The 27,104-nt window shown below is 31.4% G+C and overlaps 1 protein-coding gene across 2 annotated transcripts; it reads left to right on the top strand.

The window, feature by feature from the left end:
* Positions 1 to 4: 4 nt before the first annotated feature.
* On the top strand, positions 5 to 25,609 carry LOC134708276 (transcriptional adapter 1-like). Of its 2 annotated transcripts, none has more exons than XM_063568691.1 (10): positions 5 to 129; positions 10,083 to 10,119; positions 12,973 to 13,027; positions 14,148 to 14,213; positions 14,421 to 14,524; positions 15,489 to 15,555; positions 16,886 to 17,016; positions 21,274 to 21,422; positions 23,603 to 23,759; positions 25,424 to 25,609. In XM_063568691.1, exons 1-10 carry the CDS (start codon positions 59 to 61, stop codon positions 25,583 to 25,585), a joined length of 999 nt encoding a protein of 332 aa, XP_063424761.1. In that variant the 5' UTR covers positions 5 to 58; the 3' UTR covers positions 25,586 to 25,609. The 2 variants fall into 2 exon arrangements, with proteins under 2 accessions (XP_063424761.1, XP_063424762.1); XM_063568692.1 differs by having other exon boundaries at positions 13 to 113.
* The last annotated feature ends 1,495 nt before the right edge of the window (positions 25,610 to 27,104 follow it).

Here is a 27,104-nt window from a genome sequence, read left to right on the forward strand (position 1 = left end):
CTTGTGGAATTAAAGAAAAATAAACAAAGAGAAGTTAACTGAATCAGCTTCCGTTAAAATGTCTGGGAGTTTGGATTTGAGCTCTGCTAGAAAACAACTTCAAGACACTCTTGGTGATGATATGACAGCGTATGCCTTTTTTGAAATTTCTTTGCATTTTGGACTTTACCCTTTATACATGTTTTCATTGTCACCTCAGTGATCTGAGACTTATTTTTTTAAAGGTTCATAATTTTCACTTGGTCTAACGACTAACTCTTTGTCATTGACAAAAATGGCTGTGTTTACACTATGAAATTTCTCTGAGTTCTGTCAAAACTGTGAAACTTGAAAATTTTACACTGATTGGTGATACAACTTAAATTAATAAAATGGTTTTATATTGAAAGGTGATCCTTCCGACAGGAGTACAATAATCCCGTTTTCAGGGGTCTCCTACCGTTCTCCTGTTAAGGAGAAAAAAATCCTGTGTATGAGAAATATTTCATGAATGAAAATTTTCAGCTTCCATTTTTGAGAATTTCTTACTACGGTACACATGGTACAGGTGTAATTTACACCTGTGTTAAATTTTACCTGTAAATCAAAGAAGATATATAATTGTATGGCTTCACTTGAAAGCTTGGGTGTCAAACATGCTGGTAATCAACGATGCTAACCTCTGGCTAATGATCGCTAATTGCTGTTGTGTGATAAAAACTTTGTGTATTAAATTTTTGAAATACATTTTGGTTACTTCCCTTTGATTTATCCTGTTATAAGTTATTTATCCTTCAAAAATGTAAATTGTACAATAAATGAATTATATTTTAATCAAATAATCATAAAAGGATGGTAATTAAATGAATTTAAATGTTTTGGGACAAATAATATAAAATAAATTTACAAAATATTGTAGGAATCTAGACTTCTTTTCAAAGATTAAATTGAAATTTATATATAATAATTCTGACTTTTTAATTATTCGTTAAACATTTCCATATATATATATTTTTGTAATTAAATGCATGTTTCTGCATGTATTATAATAAATCTCTGTCACAGTGGAACAATTTGCATGACCCAGCCCTATACATGTAGGTGTAAAGATGTCTATAAAATAAATTTAGTCAGTAAAATTGGTAATCAGTCGCGTCAGTCAACTAAAACAAGCAAAATCTGAAACACAGTCTCAAGTTTCTAGAAATATGACTTTTATAATGTTAAAAAAACATGCAATTTACTATTATTATTGTTAGTTATTTTTTAATTAAAACATGACAAAAATATACATGTTTAGCATATTTCTTTCTTATTTGTATATAATCATTTATTTGCAAGCAATGAACAATCAATTATCAAACACAAAACAAAACAAGAAACAGAATCTTCTCAATATTTTTATTTGATAATTAAGAGATAACTGTATTGTATTTGAAGCTTTAAGGACGTCCATTGGTAGTTTTACTGTCGCAAATTTAGTTTACCTGGCAACGTGTAGCGGAGACAGGTAAACGGGTATTTGCGACAGTAAAACTACTGATGGACTTCCGCAAAGTTTCAAATACAATACAGTTATCTCTATTCTAATGCAAAACAAGTTCATAATTAAATTTCAATCATTATTTCAGTGTAAAATCTTAATTTAAGAAAATTCAGCGAAAAGATGTTATCTTCTTTGGTCCCTACACTAGGTGACGTCATAAATGTAGGTTTGCTTCCGATGTCAAACATAAACACCGCACGGTTTCTGGCTTCTGTGCCGCTTAATAATGTAAAAATATTTCATAAAAAGAAGATATTTAGCCAATTTTAGGTGCTGCATGTGAGTTTTTTGGCTTATTATTGTAGAAATTACATGTCAATGCATTCAGCAATTCAAAATGTCGGCTTCCTTAGTTACAGACAAGGAGATAGAGAATTTTACGCTAACTGTCATCCAATCAGAACCATTGAAACAAAATAATTGCATTAGAATATGTTATCATTCAAATAGAAAGACAACAAGGGTACTAGGGTGTATAAACACATTACATTCTGATGCAAATGAAAGAACACTTTAAAAGACAATTTCTACATTGTATGGTTACATTTACGACAAAATTAATGTCGATAAAAAACCTGATCTGAGTCCCAATCTCTTGACAAAAATTTCCCAATCTCCTGGTCTGAGTTTCACAGTCAATCATCACATGTATAGGTGATTGTCAATTTAAAATAAGGAGTGGAGTCATTAGATAGCTGATTAATCGACATAAAAAAGTCACATCTTTGTAGCCTAAGAAAAATATGTATTATTAAAAAAAGTAGAAAATATCTGTTTGCACATTTTCTATATAAAACCCTCTTCTTTTTCTTTAACTAATTTTAGCTGTAATTTAAAACCAATTTTGATCAATGTCATTGAATTATTGATCTTTTTTTTTTGTTTAAATTTTAGTTAAGAATAAAACCATTGAACCTTGTCCTTCCCCATTTTTATACGACCGCAAATTTTGAAATTTTTTTCGTCGTATACTATATTGCTATCACGTTGGCGTCGTCGTCTGTGTCGTCGTCGGCGTAGTCGTCGTCCGAATACTTTTAGTTTTCGCTCTCTAACTTTAGTAAAAGTGAATAGAAATCTATGAAATTTTAACACAAGGTTTAAGACCATAAAAGGAAGGTTGGTATTGATTTTGGGAGTTTTGGTCCCAACATTTTAGGAATTAGGGGCCAAAAAGGGCCCAAATAAGCATTTTCTTGGTTTTCGCACTATAACTTTAGTTTAAGTTAATAGAAATCTATGAAATTTTGACACAAGGTTTATGACCACAAAAGAAAGGTTGGGATTGATTTTGGGAGTTTTGGTTTCAACAGTTTAGGAATTAGGGGCCAAAAAGGGTCCAAATAAGCATTATTCTTGGTTTTTGCACAATAACTTTAGTTTAAGTAAATAGAAATCAATGAAATTTAATCACAATGTTTATGACCACAAAAGGAAGATTGGTATTGAATTTGGGAGTTTAGGTCCCAACAGTTTAGGAATTAGGGGCCAAAAAGGGACCCAAATAAGCATTTTTCTTGGTTTTTGCACCATAACGTTAGTATAAGTAAATAGAAATCTATGAAATTTAAACACAAGGTTTATGACCATAAAAGGAAGGTTGGTATTGATTTTGGGAGTTTTGGTCCTAACAGTTTAGGAATTAGGGGCCCAAAGGGTCCAAAATTAAACTTTGTTTGATTTCATCAAAATTGAATAATTGGGGTTCTTTGATATGCCGAATCTAACTGTGTATGTAGATTCTTAACTTTTGATCATGTTTTCAAATTGGTCTACATTAAGGTCCAAAGGGTCCAAAATTAAACTTAGTTTGATTTTGACAAAAAATGAATCGGTTGGGTTCTTTGATATGTTGAATCTAAAAATGTACTTAGATTCTTGATTATTGGCCCAGTTTTCAAGCTGGTCCAAATCTGGGTCCAAAATTAAACTTTATTTGATTTCATCAAAAATTGAATAAATTGGGTTCTTTGATATGCCAAATCTAACTGTGTATGTAGATTCTTCATTTTTGGTCCCGTTTTCAAATTTGCCTACATTAAGGTCCAAAGGGTCCAAAATTAAACTAAGTTTGATTTTAACAAAAAATAAATTCTTGGGCCTCTTTGATATGCTGAATCTTAACATGTACTTAGATTTTTGATTATGGGCCCAGTTTTCAAGTTGGTCCAAATCAGGATCTAAAATTATTATATTAAGTATTGTGCAATAGCAAGTCTTTTCAATTGCACAGTATTGTGCAATAGCAAGTCTTTTCAATTGCACAGTATTGTGCAATTGCAAGAAATATCTAATTTCACAATATTGTGAAATAGCAATTTTTTTTTAATTAGAGTTATCTTTCTTTGTCCAGAATCAACTTAAATCTTTGTTATATACAATATAGAATGTATATTACTTTTTACTACCAACTGATAAATTTAAATAATCTTTACCATTCAGTGATAACAAGCAGTTTTTTTTATACGACCGCAAATTTTGAAAAAATTTTCGTCGTATATTGCTATCACGTTGGCGTCTTCGTCGTCGTCGTCGTCGTCCGAATACTTTTAGTTTTCGCACTCTAACTTTAGTAAAAGTGAATAGAAATCTATGAAATTTTAACACAAGGTTTATGACCATAAAAGGAAGGCTGGTATTGATTTTGGGAGTTTTGGTCCCAACATTTTAGGAATAAGGGGCCAAAAAGGGCCCAAATAAGCATTTTCTTGGTTTTCGCACTATAACTTTAGTTTAAGTTAATAGAAATCTATGAAATTTTGACACAAGGTTTATGACCACAAAAGAAAGGTTGGGATTGATTTTGGGAGTTTTGGTTTCAACCGTTTAGGAATTAGGGGCCAAAAAAGGGCCCAAATAAGCATTATTCTTGGTTTTCGCACAATAACTTTAGTTAAAGTGAATAGAAATCAATGAAATTTAAACACAATGTTTATGACCACAAAAGGAAGGTTGGTATTGATTTTGGGAGTTTCGGTCCCAACAGTTTAGGAATTAGGGGCCAAAAAGGGACCCAAATAAGCATTTTTCTTGGTTTTTGCACCATAACGTTAGTATAAGTAAATAGAAATCTATGAAATTTAAACACAAGGTTTATGACCATAAAAGGAAGGTTGGTATTGATTTTGGGAGTTTTGGTCCTAACAGTTTAGGAATTAGGGGCCCAAAGGGTCCAAAATTAAACTTTGTTTGATTTCATCAAAATTGAATAATTGGGGTTCTTTGATATGCCGAATCTAACTGTGTATGTAGATTCTTAACTTTTGATCATGTTTTCAAATTGGTCTACATTAAGGTCCAAAGGGTCCAAAATTAAACTTAGTTTGATTTTGACAAAAAATGAATCGGTTGGGTTCTTTGATATGTTGAATCTAAAAATGTACTTAGATTCTTGATTATTGGCCCAGTTTTCAAGCTGGTCCAAATCTGGGTCCAAAATTAAACTTTATTTGATTTCATCAAAAATTGAATAAATTGGGTTCTTTGATATGCCAAATCTAACTGTGTATGTAGATTCTTCATTTTTGGTCCCGTTTTCAAATTTGCCTACATTAAGGTCCAAAGGGTCCAAAATTAAACTAAGTTTGATTTTAACAAAAAATAAATTCTTGGGCCTCTTTGATATGCTGAATCTTAACATGTACTTAGATTTTTGATTATGGGCCCAGTTTTCAAGTTGGTCCAAATCAGGATCTAAAATTATTATATTAAGTATTGTGCAATAGCAAGTCTTTTCAATTGCACAGTATTGTGCAATAGCAAGTCTTTTCAATTGCACAGTATTGTGCAATTGCAAGAAATATCTAATTTCACAATATTGTGAAATAGCAATTTTTTTTTAATTAGAGTTATCTTTCTTTGTCCAGAATCAACTTAAATCTTTGTTATATACAATATAGAATGTATATTACTTTTTACTACCAACTGATAAATTTAAATAATCTTTACCATTCAGTGATAACAAGCAGTTTTTTTTATACGACCGCAAATTTTGAAAAAATTTTCGTCGTATATTGCTATCACGTTGGCGTCTTCGTCGTCGTCGTCGTCGTCCGAATACTTTTAGTTTTCGCACTCTAACTTTAGTAAAAGTGAATAGAAATCTATGAAATTTTAACACAAGGTTTATGACCATAAAAGGAAGGCTGGTATTGATTTTGGGAGTTTTGGTCCCAACATTTTAGGAATAAGGGGCCAAAAAGGGCCCAAATAAGCATTTTCTTGGTTTTCGCACTATAACTTTAGTTTAAGTTAATAGAAATCTATGAAATTTTGACACAAGGTTTATGACCACAAAAGAAAGGTTGGGATTGATTTTGGGAGTTTTGGTTTCAACCGTTTAGGAATTAGGGGCCAAAAAAGGGCCCAAATAAGCATTATTCTTGGTTTTCGCACAATAACTTTAGTTAAAGTGAATAGAAATCAATGAAATTTAAACACAATGTTTATGACCACAAAAGGAAGGTTGGTATTGATTTTGGGAGTTTCGGTCCCAACAGTTTAGGAATTAGGGGCCAAAAAGGGACCCAAATAAGTATTTTTCTTGGTTTTCGAACCATAGCGTTAGTATAAGTAAATAGAAATCTATGAAATTTAAACATAAGGTTTATGACTATAAAAGGAAGGTTGGTATTGATTTTGGGAGTTTTGGTCCCAACAGTTAAGGAAAAAGGGGCCCAAAGGGTCCAAAATTAAACTTTGTTTGATTTCATCAAAATTGAATAATTGGGGTTCTTTAATATGCCGAATCTAACTGTGTATGTAGATTCTTAATTTTTGGTCCCGTTTTCAAATTGGTCTACATTAAGGTCCAAAGGGTCCAAAATTAAACTTAGTTTGATTTTAACAAAAATTGAAACCTTGGGGTTCTTTGATATGCTGAATCTAAAAATGTACTTAGATTTTTGATTATTGGCCCAGTTTTCAAGTTGGCCCAAATCAAGGTCCAAAATTAAACATTGTTTGATTTCATCAAAAATTGAATAATTGGGGTTCTTTGATATGCCAAATCTAACTGTGTATGTAGATTCTTAATTTTTGACCCAGTTTTAAAATTGGTCTAAATTAAAGTGCAAAGGGTCCAAAATTAAACTAAGTTTGATTTTAACAAAAATTAAATTCTTGGGCCTCTTTGATATGCTGAATCTAAACATGTACTTAGATTTTTGATTATGGGCCCAGTTTTCAAGTTGGTCCAAATCAGGATCTAAAATTATTATATTAAGTATTGTGCAATAGCAAGTCATTTCAATTGCACAGTATTGTGCAATGGCAAGAAATATCTAATTTCACAATATTGTGAAATAGCAAATTTTTTTTTAATTAAGAGTTATCTTTCTTTGTCCAGTATAGTAAGAAAGAAATATCTGCAAGAATTTTTTTTAATTGGAGTTATCTTTCTTTGTCCAGAATCAACTTAAATCTTTGTTATATACAATATACAATGTATATTCACTTTTTACTACCAACTGGTAAATTTAAATAATCTTTACCATTCAGTGATAACAAGCAGTTTTTTTTACATCTTAATATTTTATGATGTATTTAAATGAGTAGTAATTGTTGCAAACTCCATTAGAATATTTTAATTGAAATTAGTTTTGGAATAAGGGAAAGGGGGATGTGAATAAAAAATTGGGTTCAATTTTTATACGACCGCAAATTTTGAAAAAATTTTCGTCGTATATTGCTATCACGTTGGCGTCGTCGTCGTCGTCGTTGGCGTCGTCGTCGTCGTCGTCGTCGTCGTCCGAATACTTTTAGTTTTCGCACTCTAACTTTAGTAAAAGTGAATAGAAATCTATGAAATTTTAACACAAGGTTTATGACCATAAAAGGAAGGCTGGTATTGATTTTGGGAGTTTTGGTCCCAACATTTTAGGAATTAGGGGCCAAAAAGGGCCCAAATAAGCATTTTCTTGGTTTTCGCACTATAACTTTAGTTTAAGTTAATAGAAATCTATGAAATTTTGACACAAGGTTTATGACCACAAAAAAAAGGTTGGGATTGATTTTGGGAGTTTTGGTTTCAACAGTTTAGGAATTAGGGGCCAAAAAAGGGCCCAAATAAGCATTATTCTTGGTTTTCGCACAATAACTTTAGTTAAAGTGAATAGAAATTAATGAAATTTTAAAAACAATATTCATGACCACAAAAGGAAGGTTGGTATTGATTTTGGGAGTTTCAGTCCCAACAGTTTAGGAATTAGGGGCCAAAAAGGGACCCAAATAAGCATTTTTCTTGGTTTTCGCACCATAGCGTTGGTATAAGTGAATAGAAATCTATGAAATTTAAACACAAGGTTTATGACTATAAAAGGAAGGTTGGTATTGATTTTGGGAGTTTTGGTCCCAACAGTTAAGGAAAAAGGGGCCCAAAGGGTCCAAAATTAAACTTTGTTTGATTTCATCAAAATTGAATAATTGGGGTTCTTTAATATGCCGAATCTAACTGTGTATGTAGATTCTTAATTTTTGGTCCCATTTTCAAATTGGTCTACATTAAGGTCCAAAGGGTCCAAAATTAAACTTAGTTTGATTTTAACAAAAATTGAAACCTTGGGGTTCTTTGAAATGCTAAATCTAAAAATGTACTTAGATTTTTGATTATTGGCCCAGTTTTCAAGTTGGCCCAAATCGAGGTCCAAAATTAAACATTGTTTGATTTCATCAAAAATTGAATAATTTGGGTTCTTTGATATGCCAAATCTAACTTTGTATGTAGATTCTTAATTTTTGGTCCAGTTTTAAAATTGGTCTAAATTAAAGTGCAAAGGGTCCAAAATTAAACTAAGTTTGATTTTAACAAAAATTAAATTTTTGGGCCTCTTTGATATGCTGAATATAAACATGTACTTAGATTTTTGATTATGGGCCCAGTTTTCAAGTTGGTCCAAATCAGGATCTAAAATTATTATATTAAGTATTGTGCAATAGCAAGTCTTTTCAATTGCACAGTATTGTGCAATGGCAAGAAATATCTAATTTCACAATATTGTGAAATAGCAAATTTTTTTTTAATTAAGAGTTATCTTTCTTTGTCCAGTATAGTAAGAAAGAAATATCTGCAAGAATTTTAATTGGAGTTATCTTTCTTTGTCCAGAATCAACTTAAATCTTTGTTATATACAATATACAATGTATATTAACTTTTTACTACCAACTGATAAATTTAAATAATCTTTACCATTCAGTGATTACAAGCAGTTTTTTTACATCTTAATATTTTATGATGTATTTAAATGAGTAGTAATTGTTGCAAACTCCATTAGAATATTTTAATTGAAATTAGTTTTGGAATAAGGGAAAGGGGGATTTGATTAAAAAATTGGGTTCAATTTTTCTCATTTGAAATTTCATAAATAAAAAGAAAATTTCTTCAAACATATTTTTGAGAGGATTAATATTCAACAGCATAGTGAATTGCTCTAAGAGAAAACAAAAATTTTAAGTTCATTTGAATATATTCATTCTGTGTCAGAAACCTATGCTGTGTCAACTATTTAATCACAATCCAAATTTAGAGCGGAATCCAGCTTGAATGTTGTGTCCATACTTGCCCCAACTGTTCAGGGTTCAACCTCTGCGGTCGTATAAAGCTACGCCCTGCGGAGCATCTGGTTTACATCTTAATATTTTATGATGTATTCAAATGAGTAGTTATTGTTGCAAACTCTATTAGAATATTTTAATTGAGATTAGTTTTGGAATAAGGGAAAGGGGGATGTGATTAAAAAATTGGGTTCAATTTTTGTCATTTGAAATTTCATAAATAAAAAGAAAATTTCTTCAAACATTTTTTGAGAGGATTAATATTCAACAGCATAGTGAATTGCTCTCAGAGAAAACAAAAATTTAAAGTTCATTAGAACACATTCATTCTGTGTCAGAAACCTAAGCTGTGTCAACTATTTAATCACAATCCAAATTTAGAGCTGAATCCAGCTTGAATGTTGTGTCCATACTTGCCCCAACCGTTCAGGGTTCAACCTCTGCGGTCGTATAAAGCTATGCCCTGCGGAGCATCTGGTTTAAAATGCCTCGTACTTAAAAGTTTTCATTTTTCTGACTTTATTCCTGATATTGTCATAACAGTCTTAATGAAAAAATATTAAATGTTCAGCTTCTAGCTATTTACACAAAAACAAAAATGTACAATGTATTTGGGAATCATCTTGAATGACTTTACATTTACTTCTGTAAATAGTTATCAACGGTACCAGGATTATACTTTAGTAGGCTAGACACGCGTTTTGTCTACATAAGACTCATCAGTGACGCTCATATCAAAAAATTTATAAAGCCAAACAAGTACAAAGTTGAAGAGCATTGAGGATCCAAAATTTCAAAAAGTTGTGCCAAATAAGGCTAAGGTAATCTATGCCTGGGGTAAGAAAATCCTTAGTTTTTCAAAAAATTTACAGTTTTGTAAACAGGAAATTTATAAAAATGACCACATTCTTGATATTCATGTCAATACCGAAGTGTTGACTACTGGGCTGGTGATACCCTCGTAAGAATTCCAAATAACATTACAATTTATATATTTATATTGCAGATATCTACAGAATTTAAAGTTATGGTTTAAACAAAAGGTAAGCCATTAGTCCCATTACAAGAGTGTATCTTACACTGTGAAAGAGTTGGCAAGGTTTTTGAATTTCAATGGTTTATTGAGCCTTGATAGGGAGAACAATTTTTGAATAAAAGATTCCATTTATGCAAGAAAAACTTAGTGAAAATGGTAATATGATTATGAATTTTCCAGAATTTATCAGAACTTATGACAGTTTGTTGAGCACAACATTCTACAGACTATACATGAATCATTAATGATTTACATGTATACTCATATACTCCGACATTCAAGTGACCAAATAAAGTGTATGTGTACAACATGTACAAGGATTTACTATACAAATATTTGATGTGTATAGCCATACCTACCTTCTGCGGTTGGGTTGTTGTCTCTTTGACACATTCACCATTTCCATTCACAGTTTTATTGCTAAGAAAATTGAACAAATTGTGCACAAGGGCATCGATCCACAAATATAATATCTGTTATAAAAATATCCTTTGTTCAAGCTTTATTACATGGATGTTATTCTTCCTCATGTTCATTGAGATAATATAAAAAAGAAGATGTGGTATGATTGCCAATGAGACAACTATCCACAAAAGACCAAAATGACACAAACATTAACAATTATAGGTCACCGTACGACTTTCATCAATGAGCAAAGCCCTTTTGGTTGTTATGAGCCTTTAGATTTTGTATATATCAACCTTTGAGCCTCTTGTACAAAGTTAACATTTTATGTCAGCCTATGAAGATATTTCCTGTACCTTCTGCTTCTTTGTCAAAAGCTTCATTTGTTTTTTCACATGTTTCAGTGCTAAGATATTTTTTTATACGACCGCAAATTTTGAAAAAATTTTCGTCGTATATTGCTATCACGTTGGCGTCGTCGTCGTCGTCGTCGTCGTCGTCGTCCTGCGTCGTCGTCGTCGTCGTCGTCGTCCGAATACTTTTAGTTTTCGCACTCTAACTTTAGTAAAAGTGAAAAGAAATCTATGAAATTTTCACACAAGGTTTATGACCATAAAAGGAAGGCTGGTATTGATTTTGGGAGTTTTGGTCCCAATATTTTAGGAATTAGGGGCCAAAAAGGGCCCAAATAAGCATTTTCTTGGTTTTCGCACTATAACTTTAGTTTAAGTTAATAGAAATCTATGAAATTTTGACACAAGGTTTATGACCACAAAAGAAAGGTTGGGATTGATTTTGGGAGTTTTGGTTTCAACAGTTAAGGAATTAGGGGCCAAAAAAGAGCCCAAATAAGCATTATTCTTGGTTTTCGCACAATAACTTTAGTTAAAGTAAATAGAAATCAATGAAATTTAAACACATTGTTTATGACCACAAAAGGAAGCTTGGTATTGATTTTGGGAGTTTCGGTCCCAACAGTTTAGGAATTAGGGGCCAAAAAGGGACCCAAATAAGCATTTTTCTTGGTTTTTCGCACCATAGCATTAGTATAAGTCAATAGAAATCTATGAAATTTAAACACAAGGTTTATGATTATAAAAGGAAGGTTGGTATTGATTTTGGGAGTTTTGGTCCCAACAGTTAAGGAAAAAGGGGCCCAAAGGGTCCAAAATTAAACTTTGTTTGATTTCATCAAAATTGAATAATTGGGGTTCTTTAATATGCCGAATCTAACTGTGTATGTAGATTCTTAATTTTTGGTCCTGTTTTCAAATTGGTCTACATTAAGGTCCAAAGGGTCCAAAATTAAACTTAGTTTGATTTTAACAAAAATTGAAACCTTGGGGTTCTTTGATATGCTGAATCTAAAAATGTTCTTAGATTTTTGATTATTGGCCCAGTTTTCAAGTTGGCCCAAATCGAGGTCCAAAATTAAACATTGTTTGATTTCATCAAAAATTGAATAATTGGGGTTCTTTGATATGCCAAATCTAACTGTGTATGTAGATTCTTAATTTTTGGTCCAGTTTTAAAATTTGGTCTAATTTAAAGTGCAAAGGGTCCAAAATTAAACTAAGTTTGATTTTAACAAAAATCAAATTCTTGGGCCTCTTTGATATGCTGAATCTAAACATGTACTTAGATTTTTGATTATGGGCCCAGTTTTCAAGTTGGTCCAAATCAGGATCTAAAATTATTATATTAAGTATTGTGCAATAGCAAGTCTTTTCAATTGCATAGTATTGTGCAATGGCAAGAAATATCTAATTTCACAATATTGTGAAATAGCAAATTTTTTTTTAATTAAGAGTTATCTTTCTTTGTCCAGTAAAGTAAGCAAGAAATATCTGCAAGAATTTTTTTGAATTGGAGTTATCTTTCTTTGTACAGAATCAACTTAAATCTTTGTTATATACAATATACAATGTATATTCACTTTTTACTACCAACTGATAAATTTAAATAATCTTTACCATTCAGTGATAACAAGCAGTTTTTTTACATCTTAATATTTTATGATGTATTTAAATGAGTAGTAATTGTTGCAAACTCCATTAGAATATTTTAATTGAAATTAGTTTTGGAATAAGGGAAAGGGGGATGTGATTAAAAAATTGGGTTCAATTTTTCTCATTTGAAATTTCATAAATAAAAAGAAAATTTCTTTAAACATTTTTTTGAGAGGATTAATATTCAACAGCACAGTGAATTGCTCTAAGAGAAAACAAAAATTTTAAGTTCATTTGAATACATTCATTCTGTGTCAGAAACCAATGCTGTGTCAACTATTTAATCACAATCCAAATTTAGAGCAAAATCCAGCTTGAATGTTGTGTCCATACTTGCCCCAACTGTTCAGGGTTCAACCTCTGCGGTCGTATAAAGCTACGCCCTGCGGAGCATCTGGTTTTAGCTTAGAACTATCAATTTGATATAAATGACCTGAATCTTACAGATTTCCAAAGAAGATTTTGATCTGGAAGCCAGAAAGTTACTGACAGAAAATACAGGTATTTACATGAATTATAATAGGCAAAAATGGTTTTTTTTTTTTATTTCTGTAGCATGACAGAACTTAAAAATGTGTAAAGTTTATGTTATCTGAAATTCATTTGTAGAGGGAAATAATTCAATTTGCTTTCATACATGTAGCTTTATTTATTATTTTAATAAATTTGAAAGTGTAGCAGTTGCCTCATTAATTTAAAACTTTCATTAATCATTTCTGTTTTAAATGCTTTTAAATTTTTGAAACTATGATTTGTTCATTTATTGGTTAAATTTTATTGCAGAAGAAGGGAAACCTCACCTGATATGATTTTGTTACTGAATCCATCCAACAATATCTTAATTTTGTTTTTCATTCCAAATTCTCCTGCTACTCACATTCAGAATACATTTTTCAAATATAACTATCTTGTATTCCAACGTTTGTGTATGCTAAATCCTGAGAACAAAATACATGTAACATACATAGCACATTTATGCGCTTGCTGATTGAGTTGAAACAAAAATAATAATCTGTTCTCTTCATCCTCTTTGCTCACGCTAGCACAATTGATCTAAAGTAAATTAAGATGACCCAACTTAGCCCAACACATGCCCAAGCTATATGAATTTTACTTTATATGTTAAATGATAAACAAAAACTTTACATTGTCTTCATAACTGTTATTATGTGGCTAACTTTCAGAGATACATAACATTGTATTGGTAAAATATGGTGTCATAGATGTATTACATGTACATGTAACATGGAGTTGAAAAATATCAAGAGCTGCATTATTATAACATTGGATCGATAACTGTTAGAGTTATATAACATTGTATTAATAAATGCATTGCAATGAAAACTATCAGAGCTGCATTGCATTGTGCTGACAGAATTTATTGTGTGCATGTATTATTGTGTCTTTTTGTGATTTTGTCATTTTCAACTATAATACGATTTTAATTTTTTCGATATTGAGAAAAATCCTGTTAAATTCATTTAAAATATTTTAAAATGTGAGTTTAAATTATTGCAATTATAACGTAACCCAGTCAATTTTTTTCACAATAATTCCTGAATTTACAGTATATAAAAGAAGGTGCATGTGAATGTTTTCAACTGTTCTTTATTTATTTCAGTTCATCTCCATAATGAGTTCCTGTTGGCCATTATGTCAAGATGTCAGAGTTTAAGTACTTCATTAGGTATGTACAAACTTTATTAAAATTTTCCTTTATATGAATTTCAAAATTTACAAGAAAAGTAGAGATATTTCAATTCTGCAGATGTTGATTAGTTGATCAGAATAAAGTATGTATTTTAATTGGCTAATTAGTCCTTTTCTTGTAGCAGTGTTTATGTACCTGCATGTGTATTATAGCAATATAAACATAGTCATGTGTCCATTTCAGTTCCAAGGGAGAGCAGCGTATCTGGACGTGTTTCTGAGCAATCACGAATTAAACAAAAAAGTAAATTACGGAGAAAATCTACCAGTTCTAGGAGTACATTACAGGTCTGTTCCATATTCTAAGGATACGAGGTTAAGAGAGGGAAGAGTAAAATATACTCTGGCATTTACCGCTATAATATCTCCACAGAAAAATGTCTGTGGGTAATGTTTGTAAAATAAAACAAGATATATGTCATATAATTACTATTTGACACAAATTTCCACCAGAGTCCAAATGACGTGTTTTTTAGCAACTGTAAATTGATCGGTATGACTATTGTTCTTAGCTTTTTCATGTTTGTGTTTAGATTTGGTCATGATCTTGATGCAAGCGCTTATGTTACTACCCTCAAGGATTATTATTTTTTTTATACTCTTCACCATCATATAAAGTATTGGTGCATTTGAAACAGTAATGAAAAGTAAAGAAATGGTTAGGCCAATTTTCTGATTTTTTTTGTGGGGGAGGTTCCCTTGAATTTAAAAATGGAGAAATATTATAAATGTTTTAGATTACACATCCTTACAGAAGTCAAATGTTCACTTTCCTTTTTTGCATTAATCCTTTAAACTTTATACATTTATAAAGGAATAACTGCAAAAATGCCTGTCTGGCTTAATTTTCAGATCTTATCTTAACCTACATGTATAAATCAGCCACAACCTTGCCCAAATTAATATTTCCTACAAGTTTGGATAATCTTCAGATTTGTTAAGACTTTTGAATGTCTTTCCTACAAGTTTGGATAATCTTCAGAATTGTTATGACTTTTGAATGTCTTTCCTGTCATTTAATTAAGATTTATTGCAACATTACCCATATAACCATATAAATTGCACCACAAAAAACCTATAAAAAAAAAAAATCAAAGAAAACAAAGCACCACAACAGTCTTAAATTAAATTGAAATTGATTCAAGGTCTGAGTGAAGTTTCATTGATAAGAGAGTAGAATTTTATCTCAAGTTTGAATGCTATATTATCATATATAATTTTATATTTATTAAGATATGTATTTACTTTTCAGAAATTTGTTCCTTCCAATCCAGTTAACTTTGCACCACTAGCAACGTATAAAGGGGGTGAAGAAATAAGTAAGTCCAGCATAACTTTATTCTCAATGTTTTTGGGATATTAAGAGATTGGTACATTATATTGAATTTTTGCTTATTTGTAAGATGAAACATGAATTCTATATCAACTGTTTTGAAGCAACAAACAAACTGGTGGAACAGGTTCTTCAATTGTCAAAATGTAAGGCTTTAATATAAACGAAATTAAATCCACATCAACATTGGGAATCTGTCCAAGGTTAGAAGATTGCCTTTTATAGTTGACTATGCAATATGGGCTTTACTCATTGTTGGAGCTGTACATTGTCCTAAAGCGGTTAATTTCTGTGTCATTTTGTATTTTGTGAACAGTGGTCTCATTGGCAATTATACAACATCTTCCTTTTTGGGATAAGATTAAATAAAAAGCAATCAAAACCCTATGTCACTGACTTGATATCTAAATCCTTCAAGGCTTATCACTACCATTTCGATACACAACAAATAGTGCATTGATCATACCATTCTATACATCCTATCCATGAACATTTAAAGAAATTTATCAATGTAATATATGATCAGATATGCAAGTCACAAAATGATGTTACACCTGTAGAGAAATTACATTACTTCAGCAAGTTGAAGGAATTTTTAATATCTGTTCTTAAAATATAAATGATGTCATTTGTTAATAGATATAGGAAGATGTGGTGTCATCTTTAAAATTGAAGTTGTCTCCCATTGTCCAGAATTTTAGTTGAATCAACTACAACCAATGCTTTATATACAATACAATATTTAATTTTACTTCCCACTGATAAATTAAAGCAATCTTTACCATTCAGTGTTTATAAGCACCTTGATTATATATATACTTTTTAACCCATTGTCTGCCTATAGATATAGGAAGATGTGGCTGTTTGTTTCCATCAGTATTTCTGTTCCTACTACAAAACTCTTTTTCAGGAACTTCATATCAGAGCTTCTTCAGATTTTGTGTACTGTCAGTATTTTTTACTGTGCCCTGTGTCTAGATCCATTGTAAGAATATCACAGCACATTTCGAAAAAACTATCAACAATGTAAAGGAAGCTATTTATTGTACTTCTCTTTCTAAAGTAGGTGGTTTAAAGGGACTTCTTTCTTCCATCCCTTCACTTGTCTGGGTTTTTTGTCCGACAATCTGCAACAGCTCTTGAACTGCTTGATAAAATTTTGTGAAATTTTGGGTATTCCTAGTTTCTCCATCAAAAGTGTATGATTAATTATATATTTTAGTGCTGAAAGTGGTATATATTAAACACAAACTATTAATCAATAAATGTGTTTTTACTGAAAATTCTTATATCTATGCCATCTGTTTATTTTTCAGATTTTGCCACAAGAGAATTAGCTGTGCCAGATATATCTATGGTCCAAGGTAGAATGTTAGTGTGTGCCTGGGAAACAGGGTTAGAGGATGTATCAGATACAGCAGTCAAACTTATAATGCATGCAATAGAGGTAAAAAGGGGGGATCAGATACAGCAGTCAAACTTATAATGCAGGCATTAGAGGTAAAAAAGGGGGGATCAGTTACAGCAGTCAAACTTATAATGCAGGCAATAGAGGTAAAAAAGGGGGGATCTGTTACAGCAGTCAAACTTATAATGCAAGCAATACAGGTAAAAAGGGGGGAGGCAGATACAGCAGTCAAACTTATTATGCAGGCAATACAGGTAAAAAAGGGGGGATCAGATACAGCAGTCAAACTTATAATGCAGGCAATAGAGGTATAATGGGAGGTAGGCAGTTTGATAAACATTATTTGTCAACGAAAAAAGCGGCGGCGTCCACAAATATTCACTCTGTGGTTAAAGTTTTTGAAATTTTAATAAATTTCTTAAACTATACTGGATTTCTACCAAACTTGGACAGAAGCTTGTTTGTGATCATAAGATAGTATCCAGAAGTAAATTATGTAAAAATTAAATTCCGTTTTTTCAATATTTTACTTGTAAATGAACTTAGTTTTTCTGCGGGGAAACCAAGGCTTCCAAAACGGTCATATATGCCGGTCATTTGTATAATGTCCGGTAAAAGACCGGCTGGGCAAAGCATGAAACGGTCATCTACTTTTTAGTTTCAAAGGCTTTTTCGGTCATTTTAACATATAAATTTACGATCTTTTTGACCCAACATTTTGCCTTTAACAGCCATACATTTCCGGTCATTAAAGTGACATGATGATTAATTACTATCAAAACAACCCCTACTTCAATACTTTCTAATTTTAATCAAGGCTAATTAGTTGTTGGACAGCTGAAAACTACCTGTACAGGTGACAGGTAAACTATTTTCAGTACCGGACATCGTATAAATTAATCGGTCCATTCCCTATTATTTTCGTACATTTCAGCAGCTTGTATCTAATTGATTTAAAATATATAATAAATACATTTATAAACATGATTTGATAAATCATTTAAAAAGGTTTTAAATGAAAAATCGTCAGCACTATGGTGTATGAACAAGAACACATGTGCGCATGTGCATAGGTAGGAAATTCAATTATGCATCCTACATTTCTTCAAAAATGCTAAAAGTATCATTGATACCTGTATCTAACGTTCATTTCAAGTATTTTGTTGAAGAAATAACGTGGAAAGAGCTTCTTCGCTCAGTAGTTCTATGTTAACGTACACGGATTTTACATATCCGTTTATGGTCCATGTTTTACCATTGTCAAGTCAACATCCGGTTTTGAAAAATGTGACTTTAAAAACGAAAATAAAGTCCTAGACAACTTCATTTTGCACAAATAAAGAGTCTATTGCAGATATGAGCACGCTGATGTGCACACTTTGAATGATGCAATGCCAATTTTAACAGTTTATGTCAGAACATCAAATTCATATCAAAGTAAAGTTTAATATCGATTTTAATTTAATGTCAATCATTGGGATGACCATCTGATTACCATAATTGCCTTTTGTGACTTTGTCTTAGGAATTAAAATTTGGATCAGATATAAAATGTCCGGCTGGCTCAGAAAATTTTTGGAAGCCCTGGGGGAAACATTACATTCACTCTGTGGTTAAAGTTTTTATAATTTTAATAACTTCCTTAAACTATCCTGGGTTTGTACCAAACTTGGACAGAAGCTTGTTTATGATGATAAGATAGTATCCAGAAGTAGATTTTATTAAGAAATAAATCCATTTTTTTCCATATTTTACATTTGAATGAACTTAGTTTTTCTGCTGGGAAACACTACATTCACTCTGTGGTTAATGTTTTTAAAATTTTAATAACTTTCTTAAACTATCCTGGGTTTGTACCAAAATTGGACAGAAGCTTATTTATGATCATAAGATAATATCCAGAAGTAAATTTTGTAAAAAATAAATCCATTTTTTCATATTTTACATTTGAATGGACTTAGTTTTTCTGCTGGGAAACACTACATTCACTCTGTGGTTAAAGTTTTAAAATTTTAATAACTTTCTTAAACTATCCTGGGTTTGTACCAAAATTGGACAGAAGCTTTTTTATGATCATAAGATAATATCCAGAAGTAAATTTGGTAAAAAAATGAATCCATTTTTTCCATATTTTACATTTGAATGGACTTAGTTTTTCTTCCAGTTAACATTACATACATGTAAAGTCTGCAGTTAAAGTTTTTAAAGCACTTATTAGATTCATAAACTATGTTTGATTTTTACCAAACTTGGACAGAAGATTCTTACAATCATAAGATAGTATCAAGAGGAATATTTTTATTGATTTTTTTCTTAACGCCTGCCATTTACAGCTAAAGTAGGCGAGACACTGGGTTCCGCGGAACCCTTACACATTTTTCTTTAAATGAACTTTATCTCATACTTAATAGAAAAATTTGTAAGGGTTCCGCGGAACCCAGTGTCTCGCCTACTATTGCTATAAATCACAAACTCAACTAAAATGAGGAAAAAAATCAATAAAAATATTCCTCTTGATACTATCTTTTGATTGTAAGAAGCTTCTGTCCAAGTTTGGTAAAAATCTAGGATAGTTATTGAATCTAATAAATGTTTTGAAAACTTTAACTGCAGACTGTATGCAATGTTAACTGGAAGAAAATCCAAATTTACTTCTGGATATTATCTTATGATCAAAAATAAGCTACTGTCCAAGTTTGGTACAAACCCAGGATAGTTTAAGAAAGTAAACTTTAACCACAGAGTGAATGTAATGTTTCCCCGCAGAAAAAACTAAGTCTATTTAAAAGTAAATAGGGAAAAAATGGATTTATTTTTTCACAAAATTTACTTCTGGATACTATCTTATGATCATAAGCAAGCTTTTGTCTAAGTTGTTTCCCCGCAGAAAAACTAAGTCCATTTATAAGTAAAATACGGAAAAAATGGAATTTTATTTTTACAAAATTTACTTCTAGAAACTATCTTATGATCATTAACAAGCTTCTGTCCAAGTTTGGTACAAACCAAGGATAGTTTAAGAAAGTTATTAAAATTATAAAAACTTTAACCACTGAGTGAATGTAATGTTTCCCCGCAGAAAAAGTAAGTCCATTTATAAGTAAAATATGGAAAAAATGGAATTTTATTTTTTCAAAATTTACTTCTGGATACTATCTTATGATCATAAACAAGCTTCTGTCCAAGTTTGGTAGAAATCCAGTATAGTTTAAGAAAGTTATTAAAATTTCAAAAACTTTAACCACAGAGTGAATATTTGTGGACGCCGCCGCCACCGACGCCGACGACGACGGAAAGTAGGATCGCTTAGTCTCGCTTTTTCGACTAAAGTCGAAGGCTCGACAAAAATGAAATAAAAAAATGGGGTCACTGTTCACTTACGCTCACAAAGTACCTTCGAAAGAAGCATACATTTTTGTAAAGGTAGTTTTTTTCTGTTGAACTAATAGGAGAAATATCTAGGTAATATCGAAGTAAAAAAAGAACTTAATTACATAAATCACTCAAATTTTACAATAGTATAGTTTAAGTACAATTTATTTGAAAATTATAATAAAAATATAGGTCACCCATGGGTCATAAAAGATTTTTCAGTTTTAATGCCCCAAAAATGGCAATTTTGCACCAAAGGGAGATAATTTGGAGCTTTTTCAATCATGTCCACATTTTAAAAGTCATTTGGGGCCAACACCAATTGATTTTTTTTTTAATGATGTTTTAACCATATGATAAAGTAACAACTACTAAAGGTAATAAATAAAATTTGTAGTGAAAAATAAATGTTTATTTTTTTCTGAAATTTGTATACCCTTGAGCCTCCTGAAGCAGTGTTGAAAGTATTTTTTTCTGAAGTGATGTGATATTCACTTGCTGCACTTTGCACAATATACAATAAACTCATAAATAATTGTTCATTATAACAATACTTTAACTTTATAAAAGAACCACAGACTTAACTGTCTATTGTTTTTATAACTCTTGAGAACTTATGCATATGATAGTGTCAGAATTATGGCAGTTAGTGTTTTAGGAAATGAGCTCCATATACAAATAAACAGTTTTTACTGAAAAATTTGTATACCGTGGATTCATTTTTATAAGTGGGACACCAATTTTTGTGGATTTTCATTGTTAAAGGGAAACCACATTAGTAAAATGTTCGACAATGTAAAAAAATACTATAGGTTTGTATTAAATTGGTATGCACAAAAAAAAAGGCAACAGTACTAGTTTATTTAAAAAAATAAATTCCTATTAATTCATGAAGTTTAATTAAAATGTTTCCTTTTTATTTCAGAACCAATTAAAGAATATAATATCACAGGTATTATCTAAAAGAAGTGGATACAAAGTGAGAGAGAAGAAATTTAAATATGCCATGGGAACACAAGTATTAAATCCTTACCTAAGACATACCTCTCAGATAGACGACACCTCAACAGAAAGGTAAATAGTCTGGTGGATAGTTGTCTCATTGGCAATCCTATCCCATCTAACTTTTATACAAGTATTAAATCCCTACCTACGACATACCTCTCAGATAGACGACACCTCAACAGAAAGGTAAATAGTCTGGTGGATAGTTGTCTCATAAGCAATCATACCATATCTCCTAACTTTATAATACAAGTATTAAATCCTTACTTACAACATGCCTCTCAGATAGATGACACTTTAACAGAAAGGTTTGAACTCTGGTGGATAGTTGTCTCATTGACAATCATATTATATCTATTTGAATTTATACAAGTATCAAATCTTTACTGTCAAAATTAATCTGACTTCTCAAAGATAAGACACTTTTTACAACAAGTTAGGAATGTTGGAATTGAATACTTCAGAAACTAACTAAATGGTTCTGTTTACATCAACGAATTGCCAGTGAATCACAGGAAATCATACTTCTAATTTCATCTATACATTCTACATGCTCTAAAGAATAATGGACAGCCAATGCAAATAATATAAGGCAGGCATTACCTGTAAATGGGGATGAAGTCTGTATGAATTATTTTTTGTAACTAAAATATTTTGAAAGAAACGGAAATACCGTAACGTTTCCGATTTGGTTCTGTTGTTAGGGATTTTAGTTGTGACGTTATTTAAGTTATGACGTCATATGCAATGTAAACAAAGAAACGCTTTCATCAGGTTATAATTACTTTAGATGTATGTTTCATTATAATACGTTATTCTGATTGGCTAATTGCACATCACATGTTATTCAGAAAGCAATTGCATGAGACAATAACATTTCATTCATGATGACACGAGGTCCCACAATAAAGTGCACAGGTGAATTTAAAAATTAAACTTCATGAAAATCGTGTTTTTATAATCCTAGCTAAAACATGTAATTATAAGTATTGAATGCTTCTTTTTGTAACTTTATAGGGTTGTAAAAGCGTTGACCGTGCGTACATTTTTAGAATGAAGCGCTGCCGCGCTTCATACAAAATGTACTTCGGTCAAGGCTTTTACACCCCAATAAATTTACAAAAAGAAGCATTCAATTCTTAAAGGTTTTTTTCATATCAAGGAGTTATTAAAAAATGAAATTGGTATTGCGTTCCTTCCTATTTTATACTAGACTAATAAATATATATTTTACTCAAAGTTTCATACAAACGAGACTGGAAAAGGGAAGTACATTGTAGATTTCTGCGACGGTCCGGGATTTCAAAACATGACATAAAAAAAAATTGAACGATTTTGAGTTCATTAGTACAATGAAAAATTCAGGAAATTTTCCCGAATTTTTTTTTTTATTGAATTTTCTACTGTTATTGGGGACTACGTCCCCATATAAGGAGGATAAAATTTAACAATTGAACCATTTTTAATATTGGCATTCTTTAAAGATAATGATAAATGACACAAAGTATTTTTTCAGTTGAGATTGGTTCCGTATGAATATTTGTTAATGAAACAACACAAGAACACTGAAAAACAAAAAAGGCACCTAGAGGTCAAGATTTGGTCATCAACAATTCACACTTTATCTTTACAAAATTTTAAGCTCTTATATTCATCCAGAATATTTCAAAAATCTACCATTCTGTCATCAACATTATATTTGCTGAAGAAAACAATTCTTCAAGATGAAAAGAAAAGGCAACTTGTTATGGTCATAAAACCTCCATTTGTTTTAAAAATCAATTGGAGGCTTGATAAAAGTTGAATATATGTTCAAAGAAAGTACTTACCATTATTATAGACAACAAAAACATAGGAACAAGTGAAATAGTAGGAAACAATCAAAATTATTATTGTTCATACATCGTTGACAATGTAATGGAATTTGATGCGACTGTCATACAAGTGAGAGGTTTAGCTAGCTATAAAACCAGGTTCAATCCACCATTTTCTACATTAGAAAATGCCTGTACCAAGTCAGGAATATGACAGTTGTTATCCATTCGTTTGATGTGTTTGGACTTTTGATTTTGCCTTTTGATTTTTGATTTTCCTTTTTGAATTTTCCTCGGAGTTCAGTATTTTTGTGTTTTTACTTTTTTATAACTGTATCATAGTACACTTGCAGTACGTATACTAACAGTACAAAACTCACATGCTTTGTTATGATTATCTTTAAGATACAAATATGTTTTACTTTTTGTTTTTAGTGAGGCCACATCAATTACAGCAAATGCCCTCCACATACCCTGTCGTAAGCCTCCTTTTGATATTGGTAGTGCCCAGGCTGCAGAACAGTTATCAACAGCACAATTTCCTGCCAGTAAAGGGCCAGTAACTCTGTTTGAATTGCTGGAAACATTACAGGTATGTAATTCATGCAGTGGTTGTCCTTAGTTGCTGTTTATTATATTTGCATTTGGTTTAATGTTTTAATGTTTTGTACAAAAGTATGGCTGTTAGTTTTCTCTTTTGAAAAGTTTTATATCTGAAAGTTCAAGCTGATTTTGTGGTATGGGTTTTGCTCATTGTTGAAGGTTGTATAGTTATTAATTTTTCACTGATAAGATAATAATATTTGTAACATGGGTTCATTGCAATGTTTACATGTCCCCCAGACAGGGTTTGCCCAACCTTGACCTCATTTAATGGACCAGTGATCAAGATTAAAATTACATTATTAGATTCGTTTCTCAGATACTATAAATAGAAGATCAACTATTTAGGTGTATATGTCAGATAGTCAGGTTTATTCTGACCTTGACCTTATTTTCATGATTCATTGGTCAATGTTAAGTTTTTGTGTTTTGGGATGTTACTCAAGTACAATAGGTCAAATACACATTTGTTGTCTGGAATGATTGTAGGGTGTACATGTCTGTATGGCAGGATTTTCCTAACCTTGACCCCATTGTTGTGGATCTTTAAAATTGTCAAGTTTCTGAGATACTTGTAGTAAAGTAAAACCTGTTATAATTTAAACATTCAACATAAAACAAATGTTCAGTAAAGGAGAAGAAACATTTCAGTGTATGTCCTCTTGTTTTTAGCTCACCTGGCCAAAAGGCCAAGTGAGCTTTTCTCATCACTTGGCGTCCGGCTACCGGCGTCGTCGTCTGTGTCCTGCGTCCGTCGTCGTTAACTTTTACACAAATCTCCTCTGAAACTACTGGGCCAAATTAAACCAAACTTGGCCACAATCATCATTGATGTATCTAGTTTAAAATTTGTGTTTTGTTACCTGACCAACCAACCAAGATGGCCGCCACGGCTAGAAATAGAACATGGAGGTTAAATGCAGTTTTTGGCTTATAACTCAAAAACCAAAGCATTTAGAGCAAATCTGACAGTTGGTAAAATTGTTTATATGGTCAAGATCTATCTGCCCTGAAATTTTTAGATGAATCGGACAACTCGTTGTTAGGTTGCTGCCCCTAAATTGGTAATTTTAAGGAAATTTTGCTGTTTTGGGTTATTATCTTGAATATTATTATAGATAGAGATAAACTGTAAACAGCAATAATGTTCAGCAGTTTAAGACTCAGAAATAAGTCAAATGACCAAAATGGTCAATTGACCCCCTAAGAAGTTATTGTTCTTTATAATCAATTTTTATCAATTTTCATAAAATTTGTAAATATTTACTAACATTTTCCACTGAAACTACACGGACAAGTTCATTATAGATAGAGATAATTGTAAGCAGCAAGAATATTCAGTAAAGTAAGATGTACAAACACATCACAATCACCTAAACACAATTTTGTCATGAACTGTATGCTTCCTTTGTTTAATTCACATATACAAAGGTGAGCGACACAGGCTCTTTAGAGCCTCTAGTTTATTGAGCAAATATTCTTCAGTGTTTTCTAGGCTGCACCTTTTTGAAACATGGTAATCTGCCCTTCATTACCACTGATTAACAAGGTACAAAACTATTTCTGACACTTTTATAATGAATATATATGCTCTTCTATGTGTTTTCTCATTGTTACAGATTTTTAGTTTTATTGATTTTTTGTTTTTTTCAGCTGTACAGAAGTTCTATAGCATCCCACTCTGTATATGCCCCAGCCATAGAAAGAGTTATCCACAAACTGTGGCATCCAAGTCGAGAGGAGATAAACCAAGAACATATTCATCATCAAGAAGTGACAATAAAACAATTACACAGTCAATCTGTTATCAGATAACACTAATAAACCATCATTTCACTTTTATCCAATTATCAAGCCATAAAATATTTTCTTAAAATGCAGGTGCCTCTTTGGGCGAGTGATCTTAGTATAAGTAGTATATGGTCAACCATATAACTAGCCCCTCAACACTACATGAATTGGAATTCAGCACATGGCAGTTTGTATTTTACTCTAATAATGATTAGGTTTTTGAGTTATCCTACCAAAGGTTGTAGACCAGTCAATATAGCATAAATTTGACCCTAACCTTGAAGTAATTTCAACAGAAGATTTTTTAGTTTTAATCTAGCATTATACCCCAAATATACACAGAAAGTGTAAAAAGTCCAACAAAATCTAACTTAAGGAAAACTAAAAAAAAATTGATTTTAAAATTCCTATGGAGATTTGCATTGAAATGGGAGATACCTCTGCAAAAAAAGGCAGAAATATCAATAAAAATGGATACAAAATTATAATTTTACCACTTCTATTCAACAGAATGTCTTGATTTTTGATAGTTTAGCTGTCTATAGAGTATAACAGACAACTCTAGAGGTGTTTTCATATCTACTATCAAGCTACAACCTAGATTTCATAATTCATTAGTTGACTATTTACTAAATTTTCCTCAAAGATTCTCATATATCTAGTAAAATTAATTACTGGGTAAGCATATATTCTTCTTTTGGTGGTTTAAAGTTTCTCTAAACAAGGTAGATGCTGTCCGTCAGTCCGTCCTTCCCATGAATATTTTTCGTCGCATTTTTCTCAGGAACTACAATACAAGGATTTCTGAAATTTGGTTTCAGGGTTTATCTAAGTCAGCTATACCGTGTGATGCGATTTCAAATGGATCACTTGACAACTTCCTGTTTACCGAACACTTGTATGATTTTACACATGAAAGCCAAGTTGAAAATTTTCGTCACATTTTTCTCAGGAAATAGGATACAAGGATCTCTGAAATTTGGTTTTAGGATTTATATAAGTCAGCTATACCGTGTGATGCGTTTTCAGATTCATCACTAGACAACTTCCTGTTTACCGAACACTTGCATATTTTTACACTATTAATATTATCCACTTGCGGCAGGGGTATCATCAGTGAGCAGTAGCTCGCAGTTTCACTTGTTTGCAATTTCTTTACCTCTTTTATATTTCTTGCTCAAAACAGTGCAAACATGAGTTATCGGTCTTTGATGAATACCCAGATGAAAGTGTAAACATGGCGCTTCCGTTTGTTGAAAACCTTGTCAAAATCAGAGGAAATTAATGGAATTTACAAGAATTTGAAATGAGGGAACATTTTTTTTAAAAGAATATGGAAGAATTAAAGCCAAACTAATATACTTTTTTGACATAAAATGTCGTTTTATGTACAAAACATTTGGAATGGACATCATTCAGTGAGAAATTTGTACAGCCTCGTAAAAATTTTCAAAATTTGGCGTTTTTGGTTAAAAAATCACAATATTGGGTCAAAGAGCAGAATTTTGAGAATTTCACCTAGATAATGCCGAAAATTTGAATA

This window comes from Mytilus trossulus, chromosome 2 (genome assembly GCF_036588685.1).
Source record: "Mytilus trossulus isolate FHL-02 chromosome 2, PNRI_Mtr1.1.1.hap1, whole genome shotgun sequence".
In the NCBI taxonomy this organism is placed as follows: Eukaryota; Metazoa; Mollusca; class Bivalvia; order Mytilida; family Mytilidae; genus Mytilus; species Mytilus trossulus.

What these genes read in the sequence shown, in the direction of transcription:
- LOC134708276 (XM_063568691.1), top strand. Translation starts at nt 59, where the DNA reads ATGTCTGGGAGTTTGGATTTGAGCTCTGCTAGAAAACAACTTCAAGAC. An exon ending in TAAAGGGGGTGAAGAAATAA is followed by an intron (nt 15,556 to 16,885) that starts GTAAGTCCAGCA and finishes TTTATTTTTCAG; the next exon opens with ATTTTGCCACAAGAGAATTA. An exon ending in GACGACACCTCAACAGAAAG is followed by an intron (nt 21,423 to 23,602) that starts GTAAATAGTCTG and finishes TTTTGTTTTTAG; the next exon opens with TGAGGCCACATCAATTACAG.